The sequence below is a fragment of the Athene noctua genome, chromosome 20, assembly GCF_965140245.1.
Source record: "Athene noctua chromosome 20, bAthNoc1.hap1.1, whole genome shotgun sequence".
Lineage (NCBI taxonomy): Eukaryota > Metazoa > Chordata > Aves > Strigiformes > Strigidae > Athene > Athene noctua.
Genome location: NC_134056.1, coordinates 13,082,553 through 13,100,537, shown reverse-complemented (window position 1 = coordinate 13,100,537; position 17,985 = coordinate 13,082,553). Strand labels below are relative to the sequence as shown.

The 17,985-nt window shown below is 56.3% G+C and overlaps 1 protein-coding gene across 1 annotated transcript; it reads left to right on the top strand.

Moving 5' to 3' along the window:
- Positions 1 to 4,433: 4,433 nt before the first annotated feature.
- SAPCD2 (suppressor APC domain containing 2) lies at positions 4,434 to 17,018 on the top strand. Its single transcript, XM_074923743.1, has 6 exons — positions 4,434 to 4,851; positions 9,464 to 9,597; positions 13,743 to 13,889; positions 14,038 to 14,139; positions 14,663 to 14,776; positions 15,178 to 17,018. Exons 1-6 carry the CDS (start codon positions 4,452 to 4,454, stop codon positions 15,304 to 15,306), a joined length of 1,026 nt encoding a protein of 341 aa, XP_074779844.1. The 5' UTR covers positions 4,434 to 4,451; the 3' UTR covers positions 15,307 to 17,018.
- The last annotated feature ends 967 nt before the right edge of the window (positions 17,019 to 17,985 follow it).

Genomic DNA, 17,985 nt, shown 5'->3' with positions numbered 1-17,985 from the left:
CAGAACTGGTACAGCCCTCGCTGCCTTGCTTTGAAGGAAGCCCGGCACGTAGCCATGGGATCTCCTGCCATGGGATCTCAGCTCTCTGTGATGCCAGACCCAATACAGTCTCCTAGGAGAACCACGGCCATCACGCTGCTGGTGGTGAATGCGCTGCCACCCCCCAAATCCAGCCCTCCCCCAGAACAGGTTTGTCCTGCTGCACAGAGTCCACAACCCATGGCACAGTGTGGGTAGAAATTTTCTTCTGTAAAGCAATAAAAACAGTGGCAGGTTAGATCAGATATACTGGGCAGGACAACCTGAGAGAGCAGGAAGGAGCTACACTTGGGCCAAAGGAAACACAAACATGCAGGTGGGACAGGAAATTCAACATTAGAAAAGCTGCAGCAGCCCGAAAGCAGACAGCAAACACTGCTCCATCAGGGTAGGATACTCTGCCAGGAGAGAGGCAGAGCTTATTTTTAGGGTCCTGCTTCAGGTTTCAAGTATCCACCAATATGTTCCCCAAAGAAATATGGTTTTACAGTCATTCCATTAATAAGATGAAAGTCTGGGTAGTTTATGGCCATGTTTATGACTGTTACATGCTGCCCTTAGCCGTTCCTGTGATAGCCGACTTCAGCAGCAGCAGCAGAATGGAATTTGTAATAGGACAGAGCAATTGCTAGATGGATTCTAATCAACGGCCTTGCAGCATCTATCACACTTTCATTTAAGCCTCATGACTCCCTGTATTTAAACTCGTGCTGAGACCCCATCAGCTGGAGGGATGGGAAGGTGGGGCTCGACATGAGGGACTGCCATTTCCTACCAACACAGATTTTCAATCTGCAGACCCAGGCATGTCCCAGAGCAAGCAAACAAAACCCCCACCACCCTGGACAGCTTATTTTAGCTTCCTACCCGCTGTGAGCCGCCAGGCAGCCACCAGACTTCCTGCTCCCCGACCTGGAGGGAAAAACAGTCTGGGGGAAAGAAAAGTAACTTTGTGGGAAATGCTGGGCCCCCTCCAAAGCAAACAGAGCACGTCCTCAAGAGGACCAATAATCAGCAAAATGGAAAACACGATGGCATCTCAGAGCTGGGAAGATCAAACAAGACAGCCCTCCCACAGGGGAAAATCTGCTGCATCTCCCCAACCACGCTCCTCTTGCCATTTTTAGGTTTCCTGGGGACAGCTGCATTTCTGGGTTGACACTTTTTTACCCCACTGGAAGTGATTCCCTGCACAGCGTCAGTTTTGGGGCTGAAAGGATTAGCACCAAGTGCACTTAATGAACTGGACAGTGACGGGGAGCACCAGAACTTGGCATCTGTTATTTTCACAGCTCCTGGTGTGGGTTTAACCAAGCCTCGATCCACCGTTCCTGGGTAGGGTCTGGTAACCTGTGCTGGCTGGGGACCAGCCCACTCTGGATGCAGCGCTGTTCTGGGCAGCAGTGCAGTACACAGGGGCGGGCTGTGCCGTGCTGTCCAGTTCGCGTGCCAGGCAGCAGCATGCATGCACTGAGCCACAGACATGCAGCTGGTCCCCCCCCAGACCTTGCTCTCCCTCAGAGAATGCAGCAGCAGAGGCTCACAGCATCTGCCTGAATGTGGTTATCAGGAGGCAACCTCATGGCTGCAGCCACCATGTGTCCTCTGCAGAGTCAGGATTCACATGTGAACGCCTACAGACTGCTCAAGTCAGCCTGGGACTTCATCTACTGCCACAGTCACCCAGCATCACCCGTAGATGGTCAGGAGCATGTAGGAAGGTGCCTCAGTCTCCAACACCAGAACCCTATTTCCCCAGTGTTCTGCTGCTGCCTCTCCTCCCAGGAGTGGCGCTGCTGGCTGGTGGGACACACTGGCTTGCCACCAGTCTTCCGGGGGACATCAGACACCCTGTGCCCTCCCCAAAGAGAGGTAGTGGTGTTGGGTGCCACCACACCAGAGCTGCGTCACCACCAGTGCCTGTAGGCCAGCAGTGAGGGAGGGTTGGCCCAGGTTTGAATGACAGCTGGTGCTTCCCAGCAGCTTGGAGAAAGCAGAACTGAGTAACTACATTGTTCATATTAAAAAAACCCAGAGATGGCTCTGTCAATCAGAAGAGCCTGGCCTGGCCCCAAGATAAACTATTCAGTGAGAGAAAAAAAAAAAAAACAAAATCAAAACCAAACAAAACCAAAACCAAACCCCAAAAGGCCTTTTCCAGGAATTTTCAAAATTTCTCTAACCTCATTCACCTGACCATGCCAAGGTCATCACATCAGCCCATCTCGTGGCAGCCTCTTGTGGGCACTTTGGTATGGAAAGCACAGTAAGACTAGCTGTGTCCCAGCTCCCTGTTCCCAGAGCAGAAAGCTCCACATGGAAGAGTGAGAGTATTTCAGCTGAACCACTGGACACAATGACAGGAATTGTTTCTTGTATTTCTGGATTGCTTTCCTAGTGGGATAGACCTGCCAGGCAAGGAAATTGGACAAGAGACATTAAGGTCATTTTGCATTCCCTCTGTTATTCTTGTCTGTTTCAGCAAGCCCAGAGATGTGGGAGGAACCTAGAGAAAAACTCATTTTCCTGCAGATGTAGCCTTTGCTGAGCAAAACAGCCCATGTGCTGAAGCTACCAGAGCTGAGCACTGTCACATTCGCTGCCCTGTTTCTGGAGCAGAAAGCAGAGGGATGATGCAACGGTTCCTTCTCCCTGTATCTTACACAGATGTGAACCTGTTCAGTCAAACACAGCTAAGCCAAGCAGAGATCTTAAAGCAGGTAGGACAGGTCTGGGAAATTTATTAAAAGAAATGGTTTAAAGAAAAGCAGGCTATGAACAGCCCGGCCATAGCACAGAGGAGACCAGCCAGAGCAAGTCCTTGATAAAGAAGAGCCCAGTGAGGGTCTCCAGAGACTGCTGTGATTTACCTGGCAGCCTGGGTCTGACAGGGCTGAGAAATTCCGTGGAGGAGTGACAAGAATGGGCTGAGAAGCCAAGAGTAAGACCAAGCTGCTGAAGACACTCGGGGATGGAGTCTGGCCTGCACAGGGAAGCTGATGGTAAGAGGAGCACAACAAGGGCCAGGTGGATGGGAGGGCCTGAGAGTCAAGCACGTTTCACCCTCTCCCTTTGAAGCCAACTCAGAGCTAAAGGAAATCACCCCTGGCACGTGCACGGGGAGATGCCTGTGCCACAGAGGGGTGTCCATGGCACAGGCAGACGCACAACCTGATCATCTGTCACTCATCACCCCTTCTGGCTGTCACCCTTCTCCAACACTCTTGATCCCTGATGCTCCTTCTCTCAGCACCATGAGCATCAAACCAGGCGGGAGCTCTGGGGGTGCTGGCACATGGCTGCACCTCAGGTGAGTTGTGGTGCCTGTGACATGGGAATCTTGACAGCACAGCTTTGCAGTCTGCTGTGGTGCACCACACCGTCTGATGGAGGGATTTTGCAGAGCAGGGCAGCACCTTTCACTAGGGGTAACATGCTGCTGGGTCAGACACAGCGAATTTCAGTATAACGTAGAGATCCCTGGTATCTTAACAATGTCAGTTTGTACTAAGTTTATAAGAGACACGATCCAAATCCCATTTCTTTCACATTTGTCAACACTGATCTATTTTTTTTTCCTCTTTTCTCCACATCTGTGGTTCCTCTGGGCCCCCACCCCGCTCCTGCTGGCCAGTGGCCACTGGTGCGGCACCAGCCACAGCGTTGGGATGCCTGGAGGCAATTGCTGCTGTAAGCACCGGCTGCCCCTGTGGCACCGGGCAGGTCAGGCCCAGAGGAGCCCTCGTAAAGAGCTGTACATCCCCCTCCCGGGGGGGTGCTGCCGGGCCGAGGAGCTGGCTTGGCCCTCGCTGGCTGTTTGCAAAGCTGCAGCGAGGGCCAACACACGGGCGGTGGGTTTCCTGTGGACTAACCACGTTTGCTCTGGAGTCTTTATGGATGCAACCTCTTAAAGTATCTCTGCTTACAGAGATCCGCTCTCCTTTCTGCAAGGTTATGGCCTCTCTGGGGTGCAAGAATCCAACTGTCCGAAGCTATTTGTGGCCGCCGCATCCGGGCACGGGCAGCGGCGTCCTGAGTTCCGCCGGCTGGAGCAGCTCTGCGCCGCCGGGGGACGGACACCGGCCGCGCGGCTCCTCCCGGCCGCCACCGAGGGTGCGAGGTCCCGGCGGGGCGGGGCGGGGCGGCGCGGGGCGGGGCGGGGCGGGGGCGCGGTCCGCAGGCCGCTCCCGGGACCCCCCGCCGGCCGAGGGCGGGGCGGGCGCCGCGTGGAACTCAAACCGCCGTCCTCCCGCCCAGCCAATGGCCAGCCCGACCGCCGCCGCCAGCCAGTGAGAGCGCGGGGCCTCTCGACATCAGCCAATAGAAGCGCGGGGTCTCCCGCCGCCAGCCAATAGGAGCGCGGGGGCCGGGGCGGCGAGTAACGCTCGGGAGCGGCGGCGGCGGCGGCTGCGATGGCCCCGGAGCGCGGCGACCGGTCGCTCCCCGCCGGTACCGAGGGTCTTCCTCGTGTGTTCCTGCAGAGCCTGCGCACTCTATTCGATATTCTGGATGACCGGCGGCGGGGTTACGTGCACCTCCGGGAGATCGAGTCCCGCTGGCGGGGAGCGGAGGCCCGGGAGTTGCCCGCCGGGGTGATGGAGGGGTTGCGGCGGGCGGCACCGGCCAGCGGGTACCTCACCTTCGAGCGGTTCGTGCTGGGGCTGCGTGCGGCCCTGACCGGTGCTGATCCCCCGGTGGAGAGCGGCGGGCGGCGGAGCGTGGAGAAGCCGCCGAGCCCCCGCTGTGCCGAGGAGCAGCGCGGGAAGAGCACCGGGCAGCGGGACCCGGGGCAGGGCCAGCCCCGCGGCCGAGGTGAGCCGGGGGGCCGGGATGTGCCCGGCTCGGCGCGGGCAGCTCCGGGGAGCGGGCAGCGCCATTGCCGGAGTTCGGCCCAGGGCGGGTCGGGACCCTGCGGCTTGCTCCGGTCCTCGGGCAGCGCAGAGCCGTTCCCCCTCCGGGCTTAGAGTAGCAGCAAGCTCTTCCCGCAGGCCTGGACGGAAAACTCCACAAAAGTTACTGCTGCTTTTGCTTCTGGCTTTGGTGGGCTTTGATCCAAGCTGCAGGAAACCTGGGAGGGCGAGCGCGCTGCTCCGCTGCCCGGCTGGGGCTTGCGCTCCCCTTCACATCTCCCCTCGTGTGGGTGCGTGTCTGTTTATAGCGGTGACAAGAAGAATTAAGGACATTGCTGTAACGTGTCCGTGGTTGTCCCCTGGCACAAAGTCTGTAGGTGACCTTCCTCGGGGGGCGTGTGATGCTGCCGGTCATCTCGGAGAGCCGCTGGCCCTGGGGTCGCGGGAGCCAGGGGTTGTGCTCACAGGGCACCAGCGTGTGTGCCCCCCAGCAGGGCTGGCTTCACCAGTTCGTCCACGTTTTGGACAAAAAAATTAGCAAAATCTGATCCACCTTTTTTGTTTGGATAATTCCGTGGCATTGTTTGCAACAATAAATAAATAATAATTAAATAGGAAAGCAGCATCAGGGAGATGTGCCCCAAGTGCTGTCTGGGTGGCCAGTCTCTGCAGAGCTCGTCGGCAGGTCCCTGGGGACTCTGCCCCTTCCTTGGGGCCTGGGGTCTCCGTGCTGGGTCTGCCAGGGCCCCCACTCCCCGGTGACATGCTGACCTTGGCAAGGGGAAGACTGTTTCACTGGCACCTCAATTTATTGCTAGGCAGAGAGAGACATTATGAGGAAACCAGGCTTCTGAACTTAACTGGTGTAGATAATTCTTTATCTAGATTTGTGAAATGCTTTGAGATCTACGGACACAAAGGTCTGTGTGAGGAGCTGGTGTTTGTTATTGCAACACTTGACTTCCTCTACCTTGGGAAAGTTGAGCTGATTTGCCTTCCCCTCCCACTCAGTCGCTTCTGCTGGGTGGAGAAGAAATGTTAACTGTGGCTGAGGTTCTCTGCTTTCCATTTTGCTTCTAAACTAATCACTGGAGCTTCATCTAGGGGAATATTATTAAGCAGGCTGGTTCTTCTATCGTCAGGAGTGTAAATCTGGAAAAACCTGAAAAAAAGTCCTGCTTGGTATGTAAAGAGCAAATTGAAAGCTCTGCCCTGGAAAGGGGTGAGTAGATGAATACAACAACTTTCTGTTTGCTGAGGATCTTTCCATTACAGGCTGATGTTACACTGATGTCCGGAGCCTGCGGGCAGAGTTGGTGCCTCAGCCCTTGCTGCTAGGTTCCTGCAGTGCAGGGCTGTATTCTGGCAACAGGCCTGAATTTCAAGTTGATTCAGCAGCTTAGCGAATGTTATAACTCTGAGTTATTCTATCTCTTCTAGCTCCAGATCCTGCACAACTGCCCAGTGCTCTCTTCCACCATGGAGGGTTTCTCAGGGTGTGGTTGAATGGGTAGATGTTCTCCTCAACTGGCTGCAGGGAGTTGGTCACCGCCATGGCAGGTTGCAGCTTGCTCTTGCTGTGGAGAAATGTACCAAATGCTGAGAGCTGCCTGTGGGTCCAGGAAGCCCTACCTCCCTTCAGACTATATTGTTTGGGCTCAAGGCTGCTCTGAGCCTCCAGCTTCATGAGGTGGTTTCTGTAAGAACCCAACCAAGTGCAGCAAAATGGTGTATCAATGCTCATCAACTGCAAAGACTTTGAGGAAACTCTCCCTGTCTATGTTCTGGGTGCTCACAGGGTGCCACCCCACCGCTGCTTCCTGGTCCACAGGGCATTTGCATGCATCAGAGGCGGTTTGGATGCAAATCATGGCAAGATGGCAGAGTTTGGGGCCAGGTGATCATCCTGGCATGTCCAGGGGGGAAGGGAGCCAGTGGGACAGCACTTCTGTCAGTTCTTGCCTGCTAACCTCCATTAGTGTATGGTCAGAAGTTCTCCTGAAGAAGTCCTTGCTCAGAGTCAGCTTCCAGCTCCTCAGAAGCTCTCATCACCCTGGTGGTGCCGTACGGCCTGCGAGATGCTGCTGGGCGCCAGCCATGGTCTCTGGGGAGCCAACAGCATCTGCTGGGCACAGGGATGATGAGGCCCGTGCTGGAGAAGTCACTGGGCATGGAAGTCCCCATGATGACTTCCCTACCACTGGTGCCAAGGTGGCCTGTCCTAGCAGCCTCCAAGTGTCTCGGTGATGGGCATCCTTACCCTTGTGGTTCCCCTGAGAGCTGAGACCTGGGGAAGTTAAGACATAAAGTAGAAAGTGCCTTGCCCAGGAGGTCTGTGGTGGCCCTGGGCCTTCTCCCCAGCACAGCACTTGCCTTTGCTGCTGGGGTGGCCTGGCTCTAGCTGCTGCCTGGGGAGATGGTGGCCCCAAAAGGAAGGAGGGGGTGGTTTGTAGGTAGCTGTGATTGTCTGGGCCATTGCCAAGGACACATATGTAAATGTGTAAAATGACCATGAGGTGTCTGCTCTGTGCTGGGCACTTGCTCTGGCTGGCGAACACTGGGCTCATGCCCTGCAGGGTCAAAGAGGCTCTGGGGGGGAGGAGGCCATCCCATCTCATGGCAGGATCTCTTCCACCTCTAGTGAGCTGGTCCTGCTCTTTGTCTAAGAACTGATCCCAGCTCATTAGCAGTGATCCTGATTTTAGCCATGACATTGTCAGCTCAGGTGCACAGAGCTCAGCTGTCTGAGCATCTCCTTATCACAGGTTCAGCGCAGCTCAATCTGACATTTCTAAGAAACAGCAGTGAAAACTTTTTTAACATGTTTTTATGCTGCAGCTCTTCCCAGGGGTGCTCCCGGCTTTGCTTTGGGATTCTGCCTATTGAAGCTACCCTTGGTTTTGGAGCTGTTCCTCAGCTTCCCAAGTAGGATGTGCTACAGGTCTGCTAGGAGAACATGTGCATGGTTGTACTCATCTTGCTGAGTCCCTCCCAGGTAGATATGGGTGTATGGAATCAAAGACAGTTGGCAAAAGAGATGAATGGGCGATATCAAAGACTTTTATTGACATGCTGGAGACCTGTCTATGCTGGAGCGTTTCCTGGTAGAAGTGGGACGCCATGATGGACCAGAAGGAGGATTTTTCCTGTGGCTTCTTTCCCCAGTGACACAAAATGACACAAAGGCTTGAGTGAGGTGCTTGTGTAGTGTTGCCTGCTGCCCGCTGACCCTGAGTCCAGCCCGTTGCTGAACTGGCACAAACACACAGCACAGGCAGCTGCAGTGTGGTGCAGCTCTCCCAGACCCTGTGGCCTTCCAGATGAAGGGTGGCTCCTGTGGCCATGCCTGCCCTCTCTTGCACCATATCCCTCTTCCATCATGTCCTTGTGCTCAGCTGAGGGGACTTGTAAAGCAGCAGGCAGTGATGTGCCAGCCCAGGCAATGCCACGTGCCCTGTCCCAGCCCTGGCAGCCCTTGGTGCCTGCGCAGCCCACGGGAGGAGGATGTGGCAATGGCTGGGGGTGTGTGGGGAGCTGTCCTGAAGAGGTGTTTTCCCCAGTTGCCTCACTGCCTGCCTTCACTTGCCTACCTCCCTGCTGCTCTTGTTTGAAAGGCAGGTTGGGAGAGAAACTTTCGAGGAATGCTGTGTGCAGAGAGCAGGGTGAGCTGCGACAGCAAAGGGTGAGCACAGGGCAGGGTCTGCCGGGGACTTGACAGGGGGCCAGGGTGAGAAGGGAGGTGCAGCAGGCTTTCTGTCCAGGGGTGTCTGGGGAGGGTGTTGGCTGTACCGTGGTTGCCCTGGTGCTGGTTCGGGGCAGCAGGGCTGTGCTTGGCCAGAAGCAGGGATCTGAGCTGGCCTGGCCATGGCCACAGGGCTGTGTTTCTGGTGAGTTTGTCAAGGCGGGCAGTGTGGGGCTTGCACTGACTTTACTGCATGTGCCCAGCCAATACCTGCTTGGGCGTACAGGCAGCACAGGCAGGAGGTGTCTGATCCAGCCTAAAACCTGCCAGTATGAACTTAATCTGCAAAAACAGGTTATGCATGGATTTGCACCAGTGTCATGTGTTTGTAGTAGATCAGTCTTTTGCATGATAAGATGTTGGGATTTTAGGTAAATTTTGGAAAATGTACAGCCTGACTTACTCTATGCTTAGATCCCAGCAGAGGGTCCTGGGGGGACATCTGCATGGCCAAGCCCATCACCAAGCAGGAGCTGCCTTCAGGGATCTGAGCGGGATCTGGGGGTTCCATGAGGCTAGGACGAGGGTAGGCAATATCACTGATGGTTTAATTGCCTGCACTGTGACTGAAACAATACTGCCTGGAAGCTGCCTGCTTTTTGCAGAAGGTGACCACCGAGGTCACTTTCCAGCCTGTCACAGCTAAGTAAGTTGTTGCTGAAGCCTTCCCTGCCCATACAAAGACATGAGCAGGCACTCAGGCCTGTGCTTTGCTCGGCTGCTCCCTTCCACATCCATATGCAAGACCACCCTGGAGATAGTTCCATAGAAGTGGCCATGAGGAGGTTTTTGTTGCAAGCAGCTGGTGGCCTCAAGCTTTCCTCTGTTACAGGTGGTGACGCTAAGGCTGCTGGGCAGTGCCAGGGGGATGGCAGCCATCCAGGAGCTGGAGACACTCGGAGGCATCAGAGGGGACGTGCAGAACACCGGAGACACACCATCACCAATGGCGTGGACTTCAGCATGGTAAGGGGACAGCCCTGTCATGGGCTACAGCAAAGGGGCCCGTGCTCCCTGGGGGATGTGGGTTGTGGGTGTTCCTCAGTGCTGACACCATCTCTGTTTGGGCTGTGGCTCCCCCTGCCCAGCCTGCACATGTGAGTTGTGAGGTGTCGGGCAGATCCTGGTATTTTGGATTCAAAGCTCTGTTGATGTACGTGGAGGTCCTGCCATTACTCTGAGGTGCTTTGTGTCCTGAATCATGCCAGACAGGGAGGAGGTGCGTGTTCTCTTGTCTCGAGTGGGAGCAGCCCATGGAGCTAGCACTGACTGCATGGGTGCCTTCCCCAGGGTCAAAAACTTGGGCAGGGAAAGGCAAACATGCAGGTGTAGGAGCAGGTGGGTCTCTGGGCCATTCAAGCACTTCAGCAAAGGTCAGGTATGCTCTCTGCTGATGAGCAGTGGTGCTGGGCTGTGTCCCCTGCCACACGTTCTCTGCAGATCAGGGCTCAAGCATGCTAATCCTCCTGGCTCCTGAAAGAGTTTTTGCTAGTAATGCAGAGAAATCAGCACTGAATTTAGCTGGGCAGCCCAGGATGGAGGAATCTGCTCCCCTCTCTCCATCCCTAAGTGGAGAAGCTTGGATCAGATTGCCTGGGTGAAGGGATCTGCACTGCTCCCAAGTGGGATGATGGAGTTGCCTGGGCATGTTGCCCACAAGCTCAAGCTAAATTTTCCTGGGAAGGGAGCCAAGACGCAGCCTGCAGGATGAGTGATCAGCTGGAGCTTGTCTCGCCAGTGTCAGAGCTGCTGCCAAGGCTGTGACTGTCACTTCTGCACCTCTTCCCCTTGCACACTGGTGTCACCCTGCTTCCTGAGCCCAGCAGGGCTAACTGTTGGCATGGGCAGCATCAGCCTAGCGCTGTCCTTGAAGGACATAACATCCTCTGACACCTGGCTGAGAGGAGGTGGTTTGTGTACACATAGTTTGCTGGGCTTGCAGCCATGAAAGGGCTTGGGGTGCTCTTGGGCTGAGGGAGTCTCTGCCGAGAGGTTCTGGCAAGGAGTAATTAATGTAGATGTGTGTGTCTGGGGTTGGGGGTCTCTGGCCCTCAGGGTTTTGGTGGCTGGGAGATGCTGCTTCAGAGAGGGAAGGTCTCTCCTTCTCTGGCAAGGCTCTTCCCCCTGTGCATGCAGTTCCAGGCTGGAGGCCATCGCTGCCATGAGCTCAGGATCCTGCCTGGTACTGGTGAGGAGGAGCTGTTGGGTTTGTTTCCAGCTCTGCCACAAGCACTCTTGCTCTGGGCTTGTGTTGCCCTTGCCCCTGTTTCCCCAGGTTGTTGTGGGGGTGGTGGGAGGGAGGTCCTCAGCCTTTCTTCCCCCTTCCCTGTGTACCGAAGTGCTATACTGCCTGTCGCGTGCTCCTCCCCCTGGACAAGAGCTGTCTGTCCCTGTCCCACAGGTGAGAAGCCTTCCCTGGAACCCCGACGGGAGCCTTTGGGTACCAATCCCCCTTCTGAGTGTAGAGACAGTTGTAGCAGGTTGGAGTCCAGCAAGGACCAAATCCCAGGGCAGGGCAGTGCTGTCACCTCCTCCCTGATGCTGGGAAGATATTGGGCCCCACAGAGCCAAGGCACTCAGCTGTGATTTGGCTGATTTTACCCCTGGACTTGGCACTGGTGAGGCCACCCCTTGATGAGTGGGTTCAGTTTTGGGCCCCTCACCCCAAAAAGGCCATTGAATGACTCGAGCGTGGCCAGAGAAGGGCAACGGAGCTGGGGCAGGGTCTGGAGCACAGGTCTGCTGGGGAGCGGCTGGGGGAACTGGGGGGGTTCAGTCTGGAGAAGAGGAGGCTGAGGGGAGACCTCCTGGCCCTCTGCAACTCCCTGACAGGAGGGTGCAGAGAGGGGGGATGAGTCTCTGGAGCCAAGGAGCCAGCGCCAGGCCCCGAGGGAATGGCCTCAAGCTGCCCAGGGCAGGGTCAGGCTGGCTCTGAGGAAGGATTTCTGTGCAGAAGGGGCTGTTGGGCGTTGGAATGGGCTGCCCAGGGCAGGGGGGGAGTCCCCGGGATCCCTGGAGGGGTTGAAGAGTCGGGCTGACCCAGCGCTGAGGGATCTGGTGGAGTTGGGAACAGTCAGGGTGAGGTTCATGGTTGGACTGGAGGAGCTTCAGGGGCTTTTCCAACCAAGATGATTCTGTGGTTCTGTAATTTGCCTAAAGCTCACAGAGGCCTGGGAGCTCTGATATTCATCCTGCATATCCTGGGGTGCACTAGGACTGGTTCATCCTGAGCAGCAAAGCGGAGGTGTGGGAGCTGTGCTGCAGCCTCAGGACACTTCACACCACCACAGCTGATGTCTGCTTAGCTGGTGTTTTTCAGCCAGTCCATCATCCATCAGCCTGATTTCCCCATGGCCACAGGGGGTAGCTGGGATGAGACCTTCTGTGAGAGGCTGAGCACTTTAGGTTGTAGGCGGCCCAGGGCACGGCACTGTCCCCTCTCCTTCTGCCTCGGGTAGCACTAGCCAAATCCGGTGCTGCCCCAGAAGCTGCCTCGGTCCCCAGAGCATCCTGTCCTTAGCAAGACGCCATCTGTCCCCACACCTGGCAGAGCTGGTCATGTCCCACTGCTCATTGGGATGCTACCTCTTCCTCTGGTCACCATGCTGGCCAACAAGCCCAGTGGGACCAAGGCAGGCCAGGTGGCTGCAGGCTGTGGCCCGAGCTGGGTGGGGTCCTTGTCATGGACAGCACCTTCTTCATTCCCCTCAGCAACAGCTGGTGTAGCACCAGGGCTCTGCGCTTCCCCTGTGGGTGTGTCCCCTCTGGTCCATCGATCCATCCAGGCATGCTGGGGGGGGTGTGGGGGTGTGGAGTTGCAAACAGCAGTTCCAGGAGCAGGAGCAAGAGCAGCCCTAGTGTACGAGGTGGCTGGTGAGGGGCGGTTGGGAGGCTTCAGGGCTGGGGGGATGGGGAAGCAAGCTCTGGTGGCCTGAAGAAGGTCTTGGCTTAGTCTCACTTGTCCCTGGGGGTGGGGATCTGTCACTTCTGAGCTGAATCACCCCCCTCCAGATGCTCTCCAAAGCAGCAGGAGAGGTTCCTGAGCATCCAGCAGCTTCTGGATAACTGAAGTCCCACTGGTGCCTGGAGGAGACTCTCCTGGAGCCCAGTCTGGGCAATGGAGGCCTGGCTGCATTGTGGCAGAGAAGACAGAGGCAGCTCGGCTGGCAGCTCCCTGTGCTCTTAGCATAGAGCCAGGGGGACAGGAGTCAGGGAGAAGCCTGGCATGGCTCAGGAGAAGGGGATCAGGAACCCTGGGCTCACTGGGTGAGGGCCGATGAACAGGTCACTGCACCAGTCGCTCCCAGTTCTCCAGGGATGTTCTCTTGCCACCTCTGTGATTGCCAGTGGCAGCGCAGTGCTGAGGGGCAGCAGGAGAAGAAAGTGGAGCAAGAGAGCCCATGTGCCCCAGGGCTCCAGCCCCCGCCTGCCCTGCAGCAGCTTTGGGTGTGCCACGATCTGGCCCAGGAGCCTGCTCTGCTTCTCCAGGAGGGTGCTCTGGGGACAGGAGCCCTGGGCACCCTTGTAACAGCTCTCCAGGCTCCTAAAGGTCTCCGCATGCTGATCTTTGAACTGGAAGACTGGCAGAGACACTCAGCAGAAAATTATGCCCTGCTTTGCTCAGCTCGGAGGTGCCTCAGGGTGGGAGGTGGAGCAGAGGGCTGGGGGAACAGAGCTGTAGATTTTTCCCCAGCTTCCAGTCTGCACTTTAGCTGGACTCCTTGCTGCTTGCCAGAAGCTCTGTGTGTTTGCTGCTGGCTGATGCTTTCAGCCTTGGGGGAATTTGGGGAGCGTCTGCAGGCCCTGCTCTTGCTTCGTCCCTGGATAAATGAGGTGGAGAAACCTGCTTCTGCAGTGGGGAGCAGGTGGGTGGAGGTGGCCTGACTGTTTTTTGTCTGCTTCAGTTGTTCTCCCAAACTGGAGAACTCTTCCCCTGAAGCAGCAACAAGCAGCAGCCATCATTCCACTCCTCTGTGGCTTTTTATGGAGAGAGGGTCTGAGACACCTGCCAATATCCATATCCCTCCAAGCCTTCTGAAGAAACCAGCTCCAGGGGCTTGACAAGGCACTGGTGGGGAGCAGGTGACATCTCTGTGTGCTTTGTCCTGCAGCTGAAGCACATGAAGGAGCTGGAACAGGAGAAGGATTTCCTGCTGCAGGGTCTGGAGCTGGTAGAACGCACCCGGGAGTGGTACCACCAGCACATCCAGTTCATGCAGGAACGCCAGAGGCTCCTGGGAAAGAACAAAACCACTGCCGTGAGTCTGGGGCTTGTTCTTGGGGTGCCTGTCTGCTTGGAAGGGTCTGGGGCTGCTCTGTGGGTCTGGAGAACCAGGATGGGACTTGGCTGGACTTGGAACTGCCCCCATGGTAACCCCCAGCCTCTTCTTCCTCCAGATCTCAAAGGAATTCCTCCCTGAGGGCGGACAGAGCCACCTGGGGCGCCTGGTCCCCAAGCTACAGGAGGTGAACCGCTGCCTGGGTGACCTCCTTTCCACTGCCAGCAAGGTGAGAGCAGCATTTTAGCACCTTGTGATTGTTTGTGTGAGCTTGGGACCCATCCTGTCCCTCACCTCATGTGGGTGGCTGGGCTGACACACTGGAGCTGCCAGGGTTTCCCCAGGCTCTGGGGAGGTGACTTGGCTCTATGTGCAAGATAGGGGATGAGGGACAGATGGCCAAGAGGACAGCACAGCTGGTCCCAAGGCGAGCTGGAGGATGCTCAAGGCATTTGGGGGACTAAAGAAGATCCTGCAAAAGTTGTAGCCATTGTCAAGTGAATAAGGAAACCATCCTTCTGAGGTCCTGAGTCAGCCCTCTCAGAGCTGGCTGTCTTGCCAGACTCTTGGCAGGAGCTGGGCACACCGGCACGAATGCTTCCCACCTCTGCCTGCCATGATGGAGACCCTGAAATGGCCTGTGCTGGGCTTCTCTCAGTTCCCTGTGTGCCACAGAAACAGCTCTGGTCTTGGAGAAAGGTTGGGGAGGGCCAGTGGGAAGGAGGCTCAATGTCTTCCCTTCATCTCTGCAGCCAGCAAACCCCTCCTCAGCTCTGAGCAGGCTGGTTCCTGTGGCATCCCCAGCCTCAGCAGGCTCCCAGCAAGCCATCAACATGCTGAAGGAGCAAAACCGACTTCTTACCAAGGTGAATGGGGTATGGAGGAAGGAGATACCCTTGAAAGAGGCTGGGAGAGGAGATGGGCTGCGATGTGGCTGGGGAAGGAATACGAGGCGCTGGAAGGTGTTCCTTCAGCTTGGCCAACCTTGGTCATCCCAGAGAAGGGCATGTGGGCTGCACCTGGAGGCCCCCTGCAATGCATCTGTGTCCAGGTGCTTGCTGGGGATGGGACATCTCTGCCGGAGGGCAAAGGCTGTCAAATACAGGTCATGAGAGGGTGCAGACACTGCAGCTGGGGTCTGTGAGCAGGGCTGCTGGGGAAGGGGCACCAGTGATGCTCCTGCCAGGGTCAGGCTCACTGGTGGGGTTCACATCCCAGTACCCACAGCATGGAAAATGCCAGCGTTTTCCTCCTCTGTCCCATGCAGGAGGTGACTGACAAGAGCGAACGCATCACCCAGCTGGAGCAGGAGAAATCTGCCCTGATCAAACAGCTCTTTGAGGCTCGTGCCCGCAATAACAATGAAACAAGCCAGCTGGACTCCACCTTCATCTAGTGCCTGTCTCCCTGCTCCCTGTCTTCAAATTTCCCTGGGGGTTTCGTGGGACTCTTGCCCAAAACCCATTGCACCTGTTGCTCCAGGTGTCATATCTTGAGGTCTGGAGCTGCTGGTGGCATCTCTGCGGGAGGAAAGCGGGAAGGCGTTTCCCCAACCCTGCCTGGGGAGCATCCCCATACTGCTCTGCTGCTGGGCTTCTCAGCCATGCTGCTCTCAAGCTGCTCCTTTTCTGTCTCTAAACAGATTGCAAGGACTGTACCCCCAACCCCGTGATCCCCAACGTGTTGGAGGAAACAGCCGCTGCCTTCACGAGGGGAACTGCTGTGCTCTTGGCCTCAGGCTGAATTTTGGCTGCTCTCAGAAAAAGATGATGCATCTTCAACATTGCATCTGGCACCTCCGGGCAAGCCTGGCCACTGAAGGCTGGCCTCTCCCCTGCCTTTCTCACTGTTGGAGAACAAGATTGGAATTCCAGTGGGACATGCCTGGCCCCTCTCTGCTGCCTGAGTTCTGCCTGCCAGTGACACTGTATTGGGCCAGAGCAGTGCCCACTAGTGCTCCTCCTGGCATAATCCCTTTTTCCAGTTTGTGGTAGTGATGCCATAGTCACTGTTTACATGTCTGCAGGCTCTGGTAGTTAATGAGCCACAGACCCAAACAAGGTAGCCTGTAGCTCTGAGCTGCTGTTTCAGGCTGTTTGCAGATAGAAGCAGACACCTCTACATCCCTTTAATTGGCTTGACCTGGCAACTGTTTTCTTATTATTGCCAGGCTTATATTTTTTTCATGATGACTTTCAAAGGAGAGGTGATGTCTTACAACATGAGGATGCTAACACAGGCCTGATTTCACAGAGGGCTTTAGGACAAGGTTTTGTACTTAGCTGAATGTGGGTGACAGAGCCAAGGCTGATGGGCTCTTTCATTTGCACATCTCCAAGAGGAGAAATGGCATCTTTGCCTGTCCTGGTGGTGGATGCTGGCTCCCCAGGGTGACGTCCCAAGTGTGAACTACACCTCTCCCCAAGTCTTTTGGGGAGGTGGTGGTGGTGGTCTAAGTGTGGGTCCTGTTAGACTGGTGCATCTCAGAATACCTCCTCTTTTCCACCCGGCTCTGATGATACTTGAGCTGAACGATGTCTTCCACTGTGGCCTGGTACCTGGTATTTATGGTACTTTCCTAGAAGATCCTTGTGAATCCCCATGTAGCACACTCCTGGTCCTCTGTAGCTCCATGGCAGGACTTGTCTCTCCAGAGTTGTTTCATGCTCTGACTTTCCTGGCATGATGCCGTGGCACAGTGCACTGAGACGAGCAGAAGGTGCTGGACCTGCCCTGCCCCGTGCAGACCGATTCCTTTCTCACTCCTGTTTTTATCTGTCCAGTGCTGTCTGTCCCATCCACAGCTCCTCTGAGGTTGATCTTGACCTGAAGGACGCTGCAAGGCACAAATCCCTGCTCTACCCTTGTGCCTGCTGCTGGGTGCCAGAGTGGGGATAAGCGGAGTGCCAGGGAGAGGGAGGAGGAGGAGGAGCAAGGCCATAGCTAGTCCTGTCTCTTGTCTGCAGGAGTAGGGTGTTAGTTGTCCCCTGGGCATTGGTACTTGCCATCTCTTTCATGACACCACCTCTGGTGTCTAGTACCTGTTTTGCCTGAGGCTTAATTAAAAGCAGCCCTCTTTATGAGGAGGGTCACCTGTCTGTAGAATAATAAAGTAGGACGAACTATTTAATTTATCTTTCTCTGCCTAAATCAGCTCATCTACTGCTACGAGCACTGAAGTTCCTGACTTCTGTACCACAGGATGTGGGGTAAGCTGAGGTTGCACAACTGTGGCCTGAGCACGAGGATCCCAGGAGGTCTCTGCTCCAGGCTGTGTTCCCCTGCCCTTTCACATCTGCTCTGGGCTTCCCTGTGCTCTGGGGCTGGGGACCCCACAGTCTCTTCTTGCTGCTGTGGGATGGGGTCATAAAGCCACCTGCACCCCTTCCAGTGCTTGTAGCTTCATCTGGCTGCTCCTCCAGAAGCTGTGCTGGGGGCTCATGCTCCTCAGGTGGTGCTGGTGTAGCTCACAGTCTTTTATTACACTTTAAGCCTGCTGTCCCTGTGACTGTGGGCAGCAGTGGCCGTGGTGCTCTGCAGTGACTTGTTCCTGTGGAGACAGCCAGAGGGGACCTCGCTGGCACAGCACAAAGCAGTGCACATCCCTCTGCCCTGTGCTGAGGGTGCCAGTGCCTGCTCGGGGCCAACTTGGGGCTCTGCGCTGGCCAGAGATACCTTCCTATGCCCCTCAGCACAGCTGGGCTGTGGGGTGAGCTGAGACCCCCTGCACCCGGCAGAGCCAGGAGAGGGATCTGAGCCAAGTCCCGTGATCTTTGCTGCAGCCTCTTTCAAGTGATGCATATGGCAGCCACGAGTCCCAAACAGAGCAAGGAGGGGGGTGATAATTGTCCTCAGTTCCCATTTTGTGCTTTTGCTTGGATGCAGAGCCCATGAGGGCTTTCAAAGGAAAGAGCATCATTGTCCCTGCTCAGTGCTGCTCTGTGCAGAGCCAGGGCAGCTCTCCCCCTGCCCTGCGGCTGTCGCTGCCCCAGCCCAGGGCAACGTCCTGGCCGTGGCCTGGCAGTGCTGGCCCCGGGCCGGCTTCCTGGGGGACTGCTGCTGGTGCGGCAGCGGA